The sequence below is a fragment of the Trachemys scripta genome, chromosome 2 (assembly GCF_013100865.1).
Source record: "Trachemys scripta elegans isolate TJP31775 chromosome 2, CAS_Tse_1.0, whole genome shotgun sequence".
Classification (NCBI taxonomy): Eukaryota; Metazoa; Chordata; order Testudines; family Emydidae; genus Trachemys; species Trachemys scripta.
The window spans coordinates 276,566,252-276,585,814 of NC_048299.1; the positions used below are offsets into that span (position 1 = coordinate 276,566,252).

Here is a 19,563-nt window from a genome sequence, read left to right on the forward strand (position 1 = left end):
CTAGGGTAGTGTGGGGGATGCACCGAGGGAAGGGGAAGATCCTTGGGGGCAGTGACGGGGGGCGCAAGGGGAGAGGGATCCTGGTGCACGGGGGGGGGCAAGGATCCTTGGGGCAGCGGTGGAGGATGCCTGGGGGGGGAAGGATCCCGGGGCAGTGGTGGGGGGCGCACAGGGGGGGAAGGCTCCTTGGGGCAGCGCGAGGGGGCGCACGAGGGGGGGAATCCCGGCGCAGCGGGGGGGGGGCGCATGGGGGGGGAAGGATCCCGGGGCAGTGGTGGGGGTGAGTTGGGGAAGGGGCCCGGGTCGGGGCTAGCGCGCCCTGGCCGGTGGGGCTTGGAGCGCAGCGCTGGGCACAGGTTGCCGGCTGCGCCCCTCTCCATCCTGCGGGGGCGCAGCGCAGGGGCGGCTCGGGTGTGGGCGGCCTCGGGGCTGTGCGGGGCGCAGCGCCCGGGGCGCGGGTGGTGCGGGGCGCTGAGGAGTTCGCTGGCTGCCACTGGGAGCAGGGCTGCGGTCTCCGTGGGTATCGGGCTGGGCAGCGGCCGGGGCTCCCCAGCTCGGCGCGGGGCTAAGGGGCCGCCTCCGCCGCGGGACCCACCACCCACCCCTGGCAGAAACTGCCCCGCTGCCGGGCTCCTGGCTGGGCCGCCCCGCACGGCGCGGGGGGTCCCCGGGGGCCACGGGCGAGCGGGAGGGGAAGGAAGGAAAGGGAGAGGCGCAAACCCTGGGTGGAGGGAGGAGATGGGAAGCCGCAGCCAGCCTGGCGTGGCAGAGCCCGGGATCCGCGGCGGAGCAGGAGCCCCTGGGGCCGCTGGGCAGGCGAGGGCTCCGGCTCGGGTCAGGGGCTTCCGGAGAATAACCCCAAACTCCCTGCCCCTCTGCCCCGCAGCCCGGGCTCCGCAGAGCGGCAGGTCAGCGTGCGGAGCCGGTGACACGCTCCCGGTCACCGCGGAGGGGGAGGCGCCGCTGAGATCCGCTTAGCCGACAACACCGAAGGCGGGCGGGCGACCGACCTCGATTCTGTGCTGGACTCTGCCCAGCATCGTCCCCGGGGCAACTCCCTCCCTGGGAAGGGGCCGGCGCGTCTCACACAGCTGGGCCGGGGGCGTGGGGAGAGAGCGGATGCTTCCCCGAGTCTCAGATTTACTGAGTTAATAAAAAACTCTCTTCTCTCTTCCTTTTCTTTCCCAGGTGTTGCTTATGGCCACAAGGGGGAGCCCAAGTCCGAACATGAGAAGATCGGATTGATTTCGCGTAGAGCCTCATAAACTCTCTCTTTTCCTGTAAGCTTGCACCTGTTATGTCCAAGATCTGGCACCTGCCTGACAATTACTTTGAGTTCCATAGGACCAGAGACCTAGGATGAGGAGCACTGGCTTTGCCCTGAACCTGCTTTTGATATCCCCACTCTTCTTAGTGTGGACAGTGGTCGCCCTCGACCTAGGACAAACTCCTTGCACCACCCTGGTCCAGGGGAAATTCTTTGGGTATTTCTCCTCCTTTGCTGTCTTCCCATTGAACTCTTCTCTGTGCTCTTGGATTATCCAGAACCCGGACCCCAGGAGGTACACCTTGTACATGAAGGTCTTGAAACCCACTGGCCTATGTGACCACCAGCCGATACGCACCTACCAGTTCGACTCTTTCCTGGAGTCCACCCGCACGTACCTGGGTATGGAGAGCTTCGACGACGTGCTCAAACTGTGTGACAGTTCCACTAGGTACTCCTTCCTCCAGTCCAACAAGCAGTTCCTCCAGATGAAGCAGACCATGTCCCCGGCAGAAGGTGGGCACGTGCGACGGAAACCCACCAAGGCTCAGGAGCGGGACTTCTCCGTGGAGTACCTGGTGGTGGGCAATAGGAGCCCTAGCAAAGCCGCCTGCCAGATGCTCTGCCAGTGGCTGGACACCTGCCTGACCACCAGCAGCAGCTCCCACCCCTGTGGCATCATGCAGACTCCTTGCTCTTGCTCCGGAGGAGAGGTGCTGGATCAGCCCAGCGAGATGTTGGGGCTACCCAAGAAGAAGGAAGATTGTTTTAAGGATGGGATTTATTTGGAAAACTGCATGAACAGCCCGAAAGACAGCAGCCAGGTGGAGTTCCTGGGTAAGTGCTGAAAGCTCTTTGTGTTTTGGATGGAAGGGGGGGCATGTACGGTAGGTAGATCTCTCCTGGCCTATTTTATTTTTGAGACTGCGCCCATCTCCATGGTATCTGAGCCTCCTGCTCCCTCATCTTAAAGCCGTTATCCATCCTAAGTAGGATCAGTAATTCCGGTGGCATTTGATTAGCATGTAACTGAAACGCAGCGCAGATTAACAGGAACAAGCTCAGGTTGCTTTCATTGTTTCTCAGGCTTCGTGCCTTATTTATTTGTTTCTAATGGCGCCTCAGAGACGATTTGAGATTCTGACCCATCAACAAGCAGGTTTCAAAAGCCCCCTAACCCCACAATAAACCATGCCTGAAGGGGCCATGACTCAAGTCACCTCTCACGTCAGGTTCCACGGTGCAGCCCCATCCCCATTTAGTGCATAGGAAATATGTAAGCTGAAGTGACTTCCAGGGCCAAATAGGACTGACACCAAATCAAGACAACATGAATGGAGATTTTGATTACGGTCCCATCTGTAACTGTAAAAGCTCTTCAATACTGTCTCTGTGGGTAGCTGGGGGCAGGCGATAAATGTTTTCTCCCTCCTTCTTTGCTGTGTTTCTTTCTCTAGTGATTTCTGGAGTCCACAGCATGTGCTGTGCATGGCAAGAGATAAAAAAGGGAGCCTGTGAGGTAGAAGGGGATGGGATGTAATGGGCTGAACATAAGACTGAAAGCTGGGGACTCCTGCTTCTAATCTCAGCTCTCACGCTGATACCTGCTTGTGTCAAAGTCGCTTAACCTTTCTGCATTATTGGCATGAAGGGAATGGTTTTGTACTTTCAGAAGCAGCCTGTGTTAGTGGCGCTGTCTGAAGATAGATCCCATTAATCTCCTTCAACTAGACAGGAATGAGGAGTCACAGACTCTCCAGCTTCAAAACAGGGCTTCTTGCTTCTATTTTTGTGTCTGCATAAACCATTTTGATTTATTTATTCTTTCTCAGTTCCTGACTGAGCTATCAGCAAGGAGATGGTTCAAAACTGAGACATGATACTAGAAATGGGTCTGACCCAAACACCCCCACACTTTGGAGAACTTCTGATCTGCATCTGAATTTCACAGCTAGACTCTGTCTCTTTAAAACACCAGATTCAAACAGCTTCCCAGATCATGGGGAAGTTTGAATCTAGATTTGAAATTTGTGGTTCATGCCTGGCTCTATATAATACCCAGCTCAGGAGTGGCTCCAGGCTAACCCTTGTGGTAGAGAAAGAGACAGGACTTGGTTATAATGAAGTGAAAGGAGATTTTCCAATGAGGCTGCTGGACACAGATGAACCTTGTAGTGTCTAGTATTCTCACACAGGGTATCTTTTTAGTCCTGGCTTGGCTCTAGCTATTGTAGAAGGACTACACTAGAAGTGCTTCACTGTTGATTTTGTGGGAGCTTTTGTATCTCAGGTGAGTTTTGAATCAATATGCTCAATATTGGAGCTGAGCAAATAAATCCTAACAAGGCAGTCACTTGTCTCTTTTCCTGTTTATGAGCAGATTGTGAAATTTGTTATTCAAGAATTTCCACAAATTTCTTTGTGAGATGTTTTTCTCTACAGGAAGAATTTGCAAAGAGTTCCATGTGACTGGTTTTGTGTAGCGCTGGTTAGTTCCATAAATCACACCATTCCCTTATAGGATGATTTATGCATTCAACCAACATATCATGACCTTTTCTTTATTTTATTGTTACAATTGAAGGTGAAATTCAAAATTAGCTTTTTGGCAAATACTGGAGCATTAAAGCTTTATATTGGCTTTTTGTGAGGATCTAGTAAAGTTTGAGCACTTGAATGTTCCTGGAAAACAAATATGAACGGGTCTCCGATGTGGAATGAATCAAAGTTCTTTTTGGATGTCAAATATTTGTGGATTTTTTGGGGCCCTTATTCATATCTGCACAATATTAAATATAAAGAACTAGCAATTTCATTGACTGAATGCCACCGATGTGAAACTGATTAGCACTTGCAAAATATCCTGTGTCTGCATGCAATGACCTACCTGAGTCCCTGTGTCAATTTTGGTGGCTGCAAAAGCCGGGTGAGGAAAATATAGGGGTTCCACCTCGGACACTGAACCAATAATCTCTGCCAGTATTTTGCAGGCTGAACCTTTGACTCTGTCTCCTTAATTATTGGTGGTGGTTCTTGTTTTGCATTAGCAACCTTTTTCCTTTCCCAAAATCATGTTTCCGTTATGGCTTCTCACTGCAGAGCCTTTAAAGCTAAGGGGTTTGAGCTATATAAATGTAGCTGAGTGATCTGGGGCAAGTGGGAAATGCTAGTTAGTGGTCTCAGGGATTCTTCCATGGGTTTCTAGATGTCACCCCCAAAGAGAGCAGACAGACCTGTCCTCCAGCTCACGTTTGGACGTACAGAAAGTGGGGACGTGCAGCGTCCCTGAGCCCAAGGTATTGGGTAGCCTCCAGAATTCCCTCCAATATGAGCTGATGCGGTTCAGAAGAATGCACTGGACTAGATGTTTTCAAAGGGGCCAGATCCTCATCCCTTTCACCACCAGTCAGGGTTAGATGTTACCCTCTCCCCATTTCATAATCTCTAACTGGAATAGTTAGGAAAGGCACTAGATGCATTCTGTTTGTGGATTACCTCTGAGTAGAAGCATCTGAAGGATGGCTTTGTGGCAGAAGAATAAGACTAAGAACAATGAGGTCGGCCACCAATTCCCTTGGAGACCTTTGGCAAGTAACTTAAACTCCTCAGTCACAGCTTTGCTTTCCCCATCGATGAAGCTGACACAGTGACACCTACCTCTTAAGGTCATGAGAGGCTTAATTCATAATATGTTTGTGATTTGAGACCTCAGACAGAAGGGAGTAGTGAGGAGCAAAGCTTGCCTCTGACCATGGTACCTATCCTGCTTGTCGCTCACCCTGGTACCTAGCATAAACACTAGGGTGACAAGTTTGAGCGTGGTTGTCATTTGACCATATTCTCTGCTCCGCTCCATAGGTCTTCTGCAGCAGGCGGTATCTCTGGGGGCAGGAAACTCATCTGTATGGATGTTGCTGCATTTATTGAGTGCAAACATCAAGGTGACTGAGAGGCTGTTTAGGACAAGGGGATAACTAGGAGTAGTAGGATGCAAAGCGAACACTGGGTAAAACCTGCAGACGGTGAGATCTGCTGGGATAGGATAGCTCCCTGTGGGAAGAGGTGAGAAACCCAGCACTTGAGACCTTAAAACTAGACTGGGCAAGGTTGAGAATGTTCTTTAGAGAACAAGGCAGCACTGGAATGTGCAGAGGACGGACTAAAAGGCATCTAATGGGTCTTTTCCATCCCTATGTTTGCATCTTCATATGTCATGATTTGGGGCTGACAGCTGAACTGATCAGGGTTAGAGGCAGGATCCTATGTGGGTTGAGAGCTAATGCCACCTTCTTGCAAAGCGCTTCCACTGAAGTCATGGAGGGTTCAGGGTGTTCAGGACTGGGCACTAAATTTTACCTGCCTTTCGTATTCAGGAAGGGATCAAACTGAAGGTGCGTTCCCCCTCATCCATCTCCCAGCAACAACAACTGTTGGGCAAATGGGCTACTATGACATTTCCAAATGCAGGATTATTTTTACTGGATCAAAGAGACTGCTTTGGACAGGCTACACTGGGCTATGGAAAAAAAAAAAAACCCTCTGGCAGGTTCCAGAGATGGTATTAGCTATGAAGATAGTTCTACTTGTTGCTGCCCATGGAGCTTATCCTGGTGATCAGCGGCACTTTGACGTGCGTTGGCAGCTGCAGTTTGCCTGTCATTTCCCATTTTGTAGCTGTGGGTACCTCGAGAGCTATTCAGGATTATACTGTTGCTGATGGACTGCACTGATTGGAGAGAACACTAGTGAGAATTAGTCAGGAGGGGAAGGATTACACTAGGTCACAGTGAAGAAAAATCAAATGTTATCCTCCCAGAATGACATGAGCAATGTGGGACAAAGGTTTACAGGTGGCTGCGTAAGTTGTACCTGAAATACAGTGTTTGTGGGCCTGCTGTGTAGGTGGAGACTGTATTAGTGGGTGGAAAAGGTATCTGCACCTGGGGAATGGGGTAATTCCATGAACAAACTGCAATTTATGAGACAGACTCACAAATAGAGTGTAGGGGAAGGGAACCAGCAATAGGAAATAAACATACATGTTGGAAGATTTTCAAAGACACAAAAGGCAGTCAGGTGCCCAGCTCTCACTGAAATGCCAGGGCAGTTGGGTGCCTGACTGCAGTAAGTCTCCTTTGAAAATCCCAGATGTCAACTGGATTCACGGTAAACAGTAGGGCAGGTGTGAAACTTTCAGAAAGACTCCAGTTTGACAGGGTAATAAAATAAGGTTAAGTGGGTGCTTAAGTGTTTTGCTGAATTGGGCACTTAATTAGTACATAGCTAATTCTGTCCCAAGTTTATCTGCACCAGGAAAGAAGAATAGAAATCAAAGAACATTTAAAATACCTGGAAGTCCAAAATGACTGGTAACAGCAGCAATACCTACCGTCTGCATAGTCTACCTCCAATGTGTACATGATGCTGTCTCAGAGCTTCTGATTTCTAAAACCTGTTTAGCTGCTGTATGATTTTGAAATCCAGCATTTGCGCTTTCATCAGATGCTTTTAAAATACATGGGTTATAAAGCCAGAAGGGACCACTGTGATCATCTAGCCTCAGTAGCTGCCTAACACAAGCCATAAAATTTCACCCAATGAGTCCTGCATCGAGCCCAATAACTTGTGGCTGAACCAGAGCATATCTTTTAGAAAGACACTGAATCTTGATTTCAAAACGCCCATGTGAAGGAGAATTTATGACATGCCTTGGTAATCTGTTCCAATGATTAATTATCCCCAGTGCTAAGAAATTATGGCTTATTTCCATTTTGAAGTTGTCTACCTTCAACTTCCAACTATGGGGCTTTTTTATGCTTTTGTCGGCTAGATCCAAGAGCCATATAGTATCTGATCTCTTCTATCCATCTAGGCATTATAGGTCATGACCAAGTTGCCACTTAACTTTCTGTTGGATAAGGTCAATAGACTTTGCTTCTTAAGTCTCTCATTGTAGGTCACATTTTTCGGGCCTTGAATCATTCTTGTATCTCTTCTCTTAAAGCATGGGCAGTAAAAGTGGACACCAAATAAAAGCCTCTTTATTACTCTCTATTCATCTGGCAGAACTCTGAGCTAAACTCTTGCCTTCTGTTGCAAGATAGAGGAGAAAGAGCGGCAAAAAAAAAAAAAAAGTACCTACTCCCCAAAAATATTTCCTTTTTTAATCCTTGCTGCTTGCAAACCCTCATTCCTCATGCACACAAAACTGCTACTGAAGTGTCTGGGTCCCTTCCATTAGAGTGCGAAGCTGTGACACTTTTCATGGTTATCCAATTTGTGCTGGGTTAATCACTACCACCCGCTCGCAGTGGGAGGGAGCCCTGTCTATGCCCACCAGGGGAAACTCTCCACAGCTGCTGGTTGATTGGCAACATACTGGGCTCCATGAGCCTTGCTCTGTCCCAGTGCAAGCTAGCAATTTACACACCCCACTTTGTTACACACGAGTGCCCCGTCCCTTATCTTCTGGACATCTGCAGCGTTCACTGATCCGCTGCCTCTGTGGAGACAGCGCTCCCCAGTTCACCAGTTTCACCTCACTTCAATGCTGCCCTTAGCACAAGGCACTCAGATATATGTATAGCAAAACCAAATTAATGTTTATTTAATAGAGCTTGAGATGAAAATTTAAAATAAAAGCAAGTAAAAGGATTTGGTAACAGGTTAAAAAAACATACAACACAGTCTATAGCCTATACTTATTAACAAGTTACTTTCCTGTCTAATAAGGTATTTCTTACCCAAATGGTTAGTCCTTCCAGTGCTTGTCCAGTCCATAAAGCTGGGGTCCACTGTTCACGAGACCTCCCCTTCTGACTGACAGTTCTATCCTGTAATGGATAACCACTTGGACCAATTCTTCTTGTATACAGTCCCAGGCTATTGTTTCATAGCCCAGGCCCCCCTTCTTTTCTCAGAACACTTCTTGGGTTCTTTGTCTTTGTAAATCTCCAGCCTGCTTAGACTCCAGACAGTCAACATAGGCTGTGTCCATGGGTGTCCTTTGTTCTCATGTTGATTGGGTCAGCGCTCGGACTCCCTCTCCTTCAGTGGTAGGTTTCATTCCACGTAGGGTTGTAGGTATCCTGCAGGTTGCATAAATGTAAAATTGTTTCCCAGACAAACATCTATTAGTCAGTTGTCAACGGTTATTCAGTTGACTAGCCCCTCCCTCCAACGGTTATTTAGTTGTTAGCCACTCCCTCCAACGGTTATTTAGTTGTTAACTCCTCCCTCCAATGGTTATTCAGTTGTTAGCCACTCCCTCCAATGGTTATTTAGTTGCTAGCCCCTCCCTCCAATGGTTATTCAGTTGGCTAGCCCCTCCCTCCAACAGTTATTAAATTCTTAGCCCCTCCCTCCAATGGTTATTCAGTTGTTAGCCACACCCTCCAACAGTTATTCAGTTTGTAGCCCCTCCTTCCAATGGTTATCCAGTTTTAGCCCCTCCCTCCAACAGTTATTTAGTTGTTAGCCACTCCCTTCAATGGTTATTTAGTTGTTAACTCCTCCCTCCAGTGGTTATTCAGTTGTTAGCCACTCCCTCCAATGGTCATTTAGTTGCTAGCCCCTCCCTCCAATGGTTATTCAGTTGGCTAGCCCCTCCCTCCAATAGTTATTTAGTTTTTAGCCCCTCCTTCCAATGGTTATTCAGTTGGCTAGCCCCTGCCTCCAACAGTTATTAAATTCTTAGCCCCTCCCTCCAATGGTTATTCAGTTGTTAGCCACACCCTCCAACAGTTATTTAGTTTGTAGCCCCTCCTTCCAATGGTTATTCAGTTTTAGCTCCTCCCTCAAACAGTTATTTAGCTGTTAGTTCCTCCCTCCAATGGTTATTTAGTTGCTAGCTCCTCCCTCCAATGGTTATTCCATTGACTAGCCACTCCCTCCAATGGTTATTCAGGTTTTAGCCCCTCCCTCCAATGGTTATTCAGGTTTTAGCCCCTCCCTCCAATGGTTATTCAGTTGTCAATAGCTAGTCAGTTGCTAAACCCTTCTTCCAACGGTTATTTAGTCGCTAGCCCCTCCCTCCAATGGTTATTTAGTTGCTAGCCCCTCTCTCCAATGGTTATTCAGTTGTTAGCCACGCCCTCCAGTGGTTAGTCAGTTACTAACCCACCTTTGCTTCACATGGGATTGAAATGCAATGCTGTTGCCATAAGGCTTTCCTGCAATGTTATATGCAGAGGCTGGAGCTTAGCCCCTCCTTCAACCTAAGCTCTGCTCCTCTGAGTGCAACATCAGAGATGGCCTCAGCATTCCACTTCCATCCCCTGTGGTGTGAAGAAGTCGTGGCCTCATGAAGTCATGATCCACCTTCATGCCACAGTTTGTTGAAACTTCTACTTCGCTGTGTGGCAGAAATAACGCTTGTGGTGTCCCCACTGTTCATCTCTGTGAGCCTGGATGGGGTGCCACACTGGGCTCTGAGGGGTTAATAGAGTCCTAGGGAGGCTGTGTAGGAAGCAACCAATCACAGACGGGCTTATAGGAGCAGCCAATCAGGGCCTGGTAGGCCCATATAAGAAGAGCGGCAGTACAGAGCAGTTTCAGTCACTCTCTGGAGCTTGAGGAGGGAGGTAGACTGGCTGTCTTGCAGGTGGAGGGCGGCAAGCACACTGGGCAGAGCGGTGCTGCAGGCTGAGGCCCTGAGGCTAGGGCAAAGAGGGTGCTGGGGCCGCGGGGAAGTGGCCCAGGGAGATCCACAGAAGAGTCGGAGGGGATGCAGTAAACGGCTGCCATCTATAGGGTCACTGGGCTGGGACCTGGAGTAGTGGGCGGGCCCTGGTCCCTCCCCCCTGCTCCTCACCACTGGGGAAGTGGCTAACCAGTAGACTGCGCTTGCCACTGAAGGAAGTGGCTGGACAGTGGAATGCAGCTCCCCTGGAAGGGGGGGGACACAGAGTATGGCACAGCCGGAGGGCAGTGTCACGAAGAGGACGCCACAGTCCTGGGAGTGACGTGGGTCCAGGAACAGAGGGGACAGTGGGCGAGACACCACCAGCACTGGGATGCAGCCCTAATTCCCCGGACAGCCAGCAGGAGGCGCCGCCCTGGTGAGTCGCGCCCTGTCACAGAGCCATTTATTGCCTTGTACATAACCCCGTCTGGATAAATCACTCCTTACGTAAAAACATCTCATTATTGGTGTGCGTGAGCTCAGCCAGCAGGAGAGTGGAGGGGTCAATAATAACAGGCATAATTTGGATGGACACTGCCAAAGTACCATCTAGATGTCCTGCAGCACCCCCTCCGGTTCATTCTCCTCACACAGTGGGCTGACTGCATCCCGGCTAGAACCCCAGTGGACCAGAGGAGTTCCAGCAGCTCCCCTGTGGCCTAGACTGTGATGTGGAGAAACCAGGGGGCTTGGGATGCAAATCCTGGGACCCAGGAACTGAAAGCAGATGGTGAAAGGCTGTTGTGGCAGCTCAGAGTTCCACGGAGCCTCCACAAAACAAGCAATTATCCGCAGGCTGAGTGCCCAGAGCAGAAGGGCTGGAACCTGACCTGCTTTTGTCTGCCAGATCCTGCTCAGGTCTTGTGCATGAAGTACGGTTCTGCAGGCGTGTCTCTCTCTTGCGCGTTCAGCATTTGAAAGCAAAGGGCCTGGATGGAGGACGCTGTGCAAACTTGGCTCCTACTGACCGCCACGTGTGTTGAGGGCGCGCCGCATCTTGCAGGGTCCGTTTAAAACAGCTCTGCAGGAGAGCCTAAAAAGGCATAGAGGATGGTCTAGTGGTTAATGCACTGGGCTAGGCCTTGGGAGATCTGGTTTCAGTTCTGGCCCTTCCACAGACTCTGCGTGACCTTGTGCAAGTCATTTAATCTCTCCGGGTCTAAATTCCCCATCTGTAAAACAGAGATGCAAATAGTCCCTTTATCTGTCTTGACTATTTAGTTTGTTGGAGCTTCAGGGCAGGCACTAATGACATGGTGCCTAGTACAGTATGGCCCTGTTTTCAAGTGCTACCTAATAATAATAGAGTCAAGGGATTTTGTTTTCCATCACTGCCATAAATCCAACCCAGGTCAGCGCTGACCAAAACCTCACGCCACCTGATGTCTGTGTGATGAAGTGAATTGGGCTTAGTGCAGTACCTAGTGACCAGATTTCCTGTTTGCCCACAAAGACCCATCTCCGTTGGCATGCATTGCTGGCATTTCCAGAGGGCAGGCCGTGGAAGTATAAACTTTACTAGTAGAGATGCTCACAGCTGAGACATGTTAGTGAGACATATCACTGCCATCATCCATGCTCTGCCTTTTGGCGCTGATCCTGCAAACCAAGTCAATTGGACTACTCACGTTCTTAAAGTGAAGCGTTTGCGTAAGGGTTTGCAGGATCTGAGGGTAAGCACTATATAGTATTCCGCTGATCTGGCTGTCAGGCCAGCACGACAGTCCACAGGCGCTGACTTTTGGTTTTGCTGGTGGGTGTTCCTCTCTGCCCCCTCTCCCCCGTGCGAGTGGTGGGCAGGGCCTTGGGAGGAAGAGGCCGAGCGGGGACAAGACCTTGGGGCGGAGCCTGGGTGTGGCTGCGGGGGGAAGAGGCCAAGCGGGGGCGGGGCCTCGAGGCAGAGCAGGGGGTGGGGCCGCACTCTGGATGTCGGGGCCCACAAAAGATTCATCCGGCCCTGCAGGTTCTGAGCACCCCCTATTTTTTTTCAGTGGCTGCTTCAGCCCCGGAGCACTCACCGAGTCGGTGCCTATGTGACAGTCACTCGAACATTTTAAGATATAAGGGAGGAAAGATAGAAAAACGACAGGCTCTGTTCCAATCTCAGCTCAACAGCTTGTGGACATGATCACAATGCAGAAAGATCAGCAATTACCTTCAGGAAGTGCCACTGTTATACCAAAGAGACTAAAGGTGGAATTTACATTCAGTTGTTCAGGGAATTTTACCGGCAACTATTCCCATTATTGCTATGAGGGGACTTTTATGTGTCATTTAACGAGCAGAGCCATGGTGAAAACTCAGCCTTTTGGTTATGCATCATTTTTTTTAGTTCATCATTATTTAACATCCTCTCATATTCAGGCTGTATTGCAAATGCCCCAAAGTGTTTTGCATGAGAATACGCTGGAATTTAGATGCAAAGAGATGCCAAATGCTGGATTCAAAATCCTCACATATTCGGGATGTAGATTTACACACCTAACCCCCGGCACATCCAAATGAAGATATTACTCCAGTAGAAAAAAACATGCGCATATCCATTCAGAGCTCTTTTTACTGTTCACCCGGGGTACGGAGACTATAGGCAGAGTGGAAAATGGAATCTGAAATGCCTTCTCAGCACTAGAGATTTGTACTTCTAGGGCCACTGAGACACATTGGCAGGGGCAGTGTCAGAGAAGTTTCCCCTTTTATGATAATTATGTATTTGTATTACAGCAGTGTCCAGAGGCACCCAAAAAGATCAGGGCCCTGTTGTACCAGGGGCTGTACAGACCCAGAGTAAGAAAGAGTCTCTCCTGCCCTAAAGAGCTTTCCATCTAAATAGACAAGACAAACAAGGGGTGGGAGAAAGGTAGGTGGGAAAGCAAGGAACAGAAAGATGGAGTGACTTTCCCCAGGTCACATAGAGAGCTTGTAGCAGCACCAGGAACTGATCTGAGCTCTCCTGAATCCCAGTCCAGTGCCTTAACAGTGAGATTCCTTCACCCCTTTCTGTTGCCCATGTTGTACCTGCTGTGTGGAGCAGTCCAGGGCGTTGTTCTTCAGGAATCTCAGTCTTGACCCTGCATCTTCTTCCCTGTTTTATTTTTTTAATCCCCCATAATCAGTGAAATCTAGGTTCTGTGACTCCTCCCACATCTAAAGGGTGGGCGGGCCTTTCATTGCTTTGCTGGACTCTACCCTTCATCCCAGGATTTAAATATGTGCTTTGGGTGAACCCATGCAGAACACATTTTGAAAATTATCAGCCAAACCCCAGCTGATAGAAATTGCTATAGCACCATTGAGGCCAGCAAAGCTAAGGCAATTGACACTGGTCAAGGATCTGGCCCTAGATGAGTTATTCGTTGAGTGTTTTTTCCCGCCAAGTGGTTTTTTCCCTGTCGGTGTCACTCAGATCAGAAAGTGCTGTGTATGCACACAGCATACCTTGGCCTTGCATTTGCCAAAGACTAGGGACCGACTGGCTAAGCGGCAGTTCTGCAGAAAAGGACCTAGGGGTTACAGTGGAGGAGAAGCTGGATATGAGTCAGCAGTGTGCCCTTGTTGCCAAGAAGGCTAACGGCATTTTGGGCTGTATAAGTAGGGGCATTGCCAGCAGATCAAGGGACGTGATCGTTCCCCTCTATTTGAAATTGGTGAGGCCTCATCTGGAGTACTGTGTCCAGTTTTGGGCCCCACACTACAAGAAGGATGTGGAAAAATTTAAGAGTCCAGCGGAGGGCAACAAAAATTATTAGGGGACTGGAGCACATGACTTATGAGGAGAAACTGAGGAAACTGGGATTATTTAGTCTGAAGAAGAGAAGAATGAGGGGGGGTTTGATAGCTGCTTTCAACTACCTGAAAGGGGGTTCCAAAGAGGATGGATCTAGACTGTTCTCAGTGGTAGCAGATGACAGAAGAAGGAGTAGTGGTGTCAAGTTGCAGTGGGGGAGGTTTAGGTTGGATATTAGGAAAAACTTTTTCACTAGGAGGGTGGTGAAGCACTGGAATGGGTTACCTAGGGAGGTGGTGAAATCTCCTTCCTTAGAGGTTTTTAAGGTCAGGCTTGACAAAGCCCTGGCTGGGATGATTTAGTTGGGAATTGGTCCTGCTTTGAGCAGGGGGTGGGTCTAGATGACCGCCTGAGGTCCCTTCCAACCCTGATATTCTATTCTATCATTCAAAGTGAGCTACACAAGACCATGCAACCTATTTAAATATCTTGCTCATCAGCCTTTCTGAAAGTGATGGCATTATAATGCAGTCTAATAGGATGGGATGTCCTTTAACACAATGTCATAATCACATATATGTTGTGTTTGAATTTTTGCTCCGGTTTCAGCAATGCAATAACACTATATTACAGCACAGCTCATTACGCCGAATGTTCACTTTGGACCCTGAGCGCTGTATACAGTCAAATGAACAATTACAGAACCATGATACCCAAATGGCTAGAAAGTAATAATAAAGGGCTGAACCTGGCTCAGTCCGCGTAGCTGGGAGCTGTGAAATGTGCAGCCTCATTCCTTATAACGAACTACGCGGCGTCAGCTGGTCAGCTCCCCTTCGTGCCCCAGTCAAGATGTTTATGCGCGATACATGCAGCGTTGGCTACCAATGAACACCAGCGCTGGTCGGAAGAGAAGTGGCTGGCTTTTGCCGCAGCTGATTCCAAATGCTAGAATGCAATGACTGCTTGTGCATGTTGGATGGGGGGTGGGGAGATGTGTAGAAAAGGGGGCGTCGGGGGGAGGATATGGGAATGATGCTGTTATTGGCAGGTGCCCTTCACTCTGTAGTCTTGGGTAATGCCCTGGCACGTGTTTCTGGCTGGAAAGTGATACCCTGGCAGCCTCTAACGTGTAAACTGGAGAGCCCCGGTGTAGTTTTTTCTTATGACAGCAAACGGGTGTTTCCCTGGGCTCTTGTGTTTTTTCTACATTTGTTTGGAATCTCTCTCTCTCTCTCCAAGCTGCCCGAGTTATTGGTAGGCAGCTAAGTCTGCAAATTGTGCTCGATGGGAGCATTTGAAGCACCAGAGAGCTAACATGGTTTTTGTTATTTAATGGAGGGAGTTGCTCATAGCCCCCTTAGTCTAATAGCGTAGGTCCTTCTAAAGGGCACTCCTATGAAGTATTGTCCTCTGCCTCCAGGTTCCTGATCGGGTCTTTGGAACTAGCAGCAAAGAGGCTACTCTTAGAGAATCTGTTCCAGGTTTGACACTGAGCCCAGGGCTGTATGGGGCAGGACTTGGGGGGTTCAGGTGAAGGTCAGCCCTGTGCAGAGGGCCAATTCGAGGTCAATGCATCACTTAAGTCCCCCTTGTAAGCCCTGGGCGGGGGGGACCGGCTTAAGTGGGACTTAAATGGTGCATAAGTCTAGAGCGTGTCCGCCCGTGTCTCCCATGCAATGCAGGCACGATCAAGAAAGCTGGTAGTCTGTGGCCTGGGACGCAGCACCCAGTTCTGTGGACCGTCAGCCCGCCACTAACCTTCCAGCGAAATCAGCCACAGTCTGAGGAAAACAACAGGCAACCGTGGGTCCTGTGCTGCGCTATACAAGCCCTCCTGCCCAGCCACAGTGTCGCTCATTTACCGCTCGGCCAGGGCTCCCAGGAGTGGAGGAATAGTCACAAAGGGGCAGATGCTGGATGGGGCTTATCTCTGAGGGAAATAACTGTGGGCCCTGGGCTAGCTTTGAAAGCTTTGGAGGTGCGGTTCAGCGATGAACCCCTCTCCAATTGGAAGATGATGGAATCCTCCTTGGTCTCATAATGTGTTACTATTGTGTATGCGTTATTATTGTGGCAGCAGCTAGGGGCCCCATCCTGGGCCAGGCCCCCCCCCCGGTGCTAGGTGCCATACAAACACAGAACAAGAAGACAGGGCCTGCCCCAGTGAGCTCACGATCTAAGTAATCAGGCTGATAATGGCGTAACAAAAGGCTCTTTTTCTTCTGAGCATTCCTTGCTCCAGTGGATCCCAAATACCCAGAAAGCTGCCTTGGTTTTGTTTGCTTTTGTTTTCCCATTCTGGCCCTAGCGGAGAGGCAAGAAAATTAAACCACAGCCCGCAACTTTTTCTCCTCTCCAAAAAAGGTTAATCAGACCTCTCTATACCCCAGCCTGGGGTCTGACGTGCCGGCTTGAGCCGAGTTTAGGGTAAAGGGCTGAAGGTTGATTATCCAAACTGTGTGTTGATTGTTCGTATGAATTGATTGTACAGTCCCCGTGTGTTCTGCAAACTAGAGATGGCTCGGACTCCAAATCCCCGTACAAACGACCCCAGATTTGGAGGTAGTTCAGACCCAAATCCAGACTTTGTGGCTTGGAGCCATGTCTAGTGTAGACATGTAAGCAGGCAGAGCCCCGGCCAAGAAAAGAAGCCTCCAGTCTAGTCTAATCCCCCTGCTTTAATGATGTGATTGTTTTTAAGTTAACGCAGTGAATGGGAAAAGGGGGAAGGCTAAGACACATGGAGGTTGAAATCCTATTTTGATCCACAGAAAAGGTCTGGCACCTGCATAGCCCCTTAGATACTGCGAATGCTGATGGGCAGGGCCGGCGCTTCCACTAGGCGACCCTAGGTGGTCGCCTAAGGTGGCAGGATTTGGGGGGGGCGGCATTTTGCCGCCCTCGGCGGAAATTCGGTGGTGGGGGGTCCTTCTGCTCCGGGTCTTACGCGGAAATTCGGCGGCGGGTCCTTCACTCGCTCTGTGACTCGCTGCCGAAGTGCCCCAAAGACACGGAGCGGAAGGACCCCCGCCGCCGAAGACCCCAGGCCCCCTGAATGCTCGGAGGAGGAGCACTGCCGCCTAGGGGGGCAAAAACCCTGGCACCGCTCCTGTTGATGGGGAAGATGTCATGACCCATTCATAAGAACATAAGAGCTGATAAGGCCTCAACTGGAGTATTGTGTCCAGTTCTGGGTGCCACATTTCATGAAAGAGGTAGACAAATTGGAGAAAATCCAGAGAAGAGCAACAAAACTGATTAAAGTCTAGAAAACATGACCTATGAGGAAAGATTGAAAACATTGTTTTTGTTTAGTCTGGAGAAGAGAAGACTGAGAGGGGACAAGTACATAAAAGGTTGTTACAAGGAGGAGAGTGAAAAATTGTTCTTGTTAACCTCTGAGTGCAGGGGACTGGATTAGATAACCTGGTGAAGTCCCTTCTAGTCCTGCACTTCTATGATTCTCTGCAGAGGTAGGTTTTAGAGTGATCTTGCCCTCGGCCAAGTGGGCAGCAGCACTCGCCCTTCATCAGGCCTGTTTTTGGCAAGCAGTGTCTTTTTTCTTTAAAATAAATCCCCAAACAACTTTCTCCCCTGCCTCCCCTGGCAAGAAACTGAATCTGAAACCCACAGTGGCGTTTACCCGCAGCCTGTTAAGAAGGAAAAGTAAACACCCAGGAAGTCATGCTATTCCTTTCGGCTTCCAAAAAGAAAATGGGAAGCAGTGGACTGGGACTCGAGATCTGTGATCTAGTCCCAGCTTTCTCATTTACTTGCTGGCTAGCCTGTGGGGAGTCAATTCAGTTCCCCCATCTGTAAAATTTCCCCATGCTCCTGACCTGCTTTGTAAAGTGCGTTGAGCTCTATGGCTGAAAAGGGCTCTATTAGTGGGATTAGGCTCAGGGTGGAGGAATGAGACAGCCAGAGAGTTCTAAAAAAGCACCTTATCTTTCAGAGTCAACCTTATGATCCGTAGAGTCCCAGGCAGTTATGATTCCCTCCAGCAGAAGGCAGTGGTAAGACACACACACTAGCCCGTACATGACAGTAAATTTTTCTCATGGTAGCTCGACTTCCTAAAATTACAAAAGTTCTAACCTTGGCAAGGTCACGTCAGCACTAGATCATTCTCACGTAGGTAAACTGAGGACCACATGGTTGACTGGGCAGGAGGATCTTTTGGCTCAATCTTCAACGATGATCATGTTTGCTGTGTCTGGAAATGAAAGATCACATTTTTCCACCCCAGAAGTGGTTGCATTTCACTGGCGCTGTACGCAGATGGTTTGTGAAGCACTTTGGGATGAAGGCTCTGTAGAAATATAAGGTAGCATCTGTGACAAAGCTTTAGCTAAGGAGAACTTCACTGTTGTTCCTGTGCTGCCTCTTAAGGCTTCTTGTAGCTTTCTGGCAATAGCAGGTCTAGAATTCAGGTCTTCCTGATGAAAAAGCATAGGTGTTTACCATCAGAGCGACAGGAAAATCTCTGCTTTAGCAGGATATTAACATCAGAGTTGGGGGGGGGACTCCTGTTCCTGTCCAGCTCAGTGGTTTGAGCATTGGCTTGCTAACCCCACAGGTGTGAGCTCAATCTTTGAGGGGGTCATTTAGGGATCTAGGGCAAAAATCTGTCTGGGGAGTGGTCCTGCTTTGAGCAGCAGGTTGGACTAGATGACCTCCTGAGGTCCCTTCCAACCCTGATATTCTATATTTTTGAGAGTTCAGCATTTTTTCCTGTCTCAAATCAGGGTGAAAAGTCAAAAATTTGAAAATATTCCCCCATAAGAACATTTCCCCCCGCCCCCATTTTGAGTCAGTCGAAACACTTGTTTTGATTTTGCCTTTTTTTTTCTTTTTAACTTTCTTTTCAGTCTAATTAGCTCAAATATTGAAGTGAAAAGTTGTTTCAAACCAGAATGTTTTGCTTAAAAAATGTTGAAATGAGGCATTTCGACAGTTGTGAAACTTTTTTCCTCAACGTTCTTTGGAGTTGGGAATGTCATTTGAACCTGACCGCGTTTTGCAAACCATTTTGATTTTGAGAACTCGGCTTTTTGAGGAAATAACAATTTGTGAAAACTTTCCTGATCAGCTGTAATTAATATAAATAGTTTGCATTACAGTAGCACCCAGAGGATCTGGACAGAGTTGTGCCTGGTGCTGTACAAACATATAACAAAGAGACAGTCCCTGCCCCAAAGAGATTACAATCCAAGACAAGAAACAACACATGGCTACAAGAAACAGGCAAGGTGAGCACAAGGAAACACTGAGGGTATGTCTACACTGCAATCACGGGGTATTATTGCCACTTGAGTAGATATACCTGAGCTAGCGTTAACCTAGCTACCTAGATTAAATTATCTGGAACCCTGGATAATTACTCTCGGGGCTAGCTTGCTCTGAAGCGTGTGTTGCTGTGGCTTTTCTGCTCCAGTATCCAAGCTAGCTAGATTAATGCTACCTTGTATATGTCTACTCAATCTGCAGTCACACCCTGTGCACGCAGTATAGGCATATCCAATTACAATACTGATCAGCATGATAAGCAGGGGGTCACAATACACCAGCTGCCTAACCATTGTCAAGTTTTTTTGTAGGCATCACATTCATAGCAAAGGAGAGTTGTAAGGAGGCAGTTAGCATATAACGCGCAGTTTGGAAATTCGGAGAGGGCAGTGATGTACATACACCCGAACAAATAGATGACAATTTTATTATGGTTTAATTTGGCTTCTGATCCCAGCTGTGGTAACTGTGAATCGCAAAGGCTCTTGCTGGTTATAACAAGGAAACACAAAACGAAGTGCTTATTAGCAGTGTCCAAAACAGGCTAGCGTGTTGGGGAAGGACAGGCTTGGGTTTTATTTTATCTGGGGTAGTTTG

General features: G+C 48.8%; 1 protein-coding gene across 1 annotated transcript in view; it reads left to right on the forward strand.

Annotated features, from left to right (window-relative positions):
* The window catches only part of ADGRB1 (adhesion G protein-coupled receptor B1), a gene marked incomplete in the record, with an annotated part of 371,095 nt that overhangs the window by 98,171 nt on the left and 253,361 nt on the right, over nt 1-19,563 (forward strand). The window contains 1 exon segment of the mRNA XM_034763711.1: nt 1,189-2,104. Within this exon segment, the coding sequence (XP_034619602.1) occupies nt 1,360-2,104 (745 nt within the window).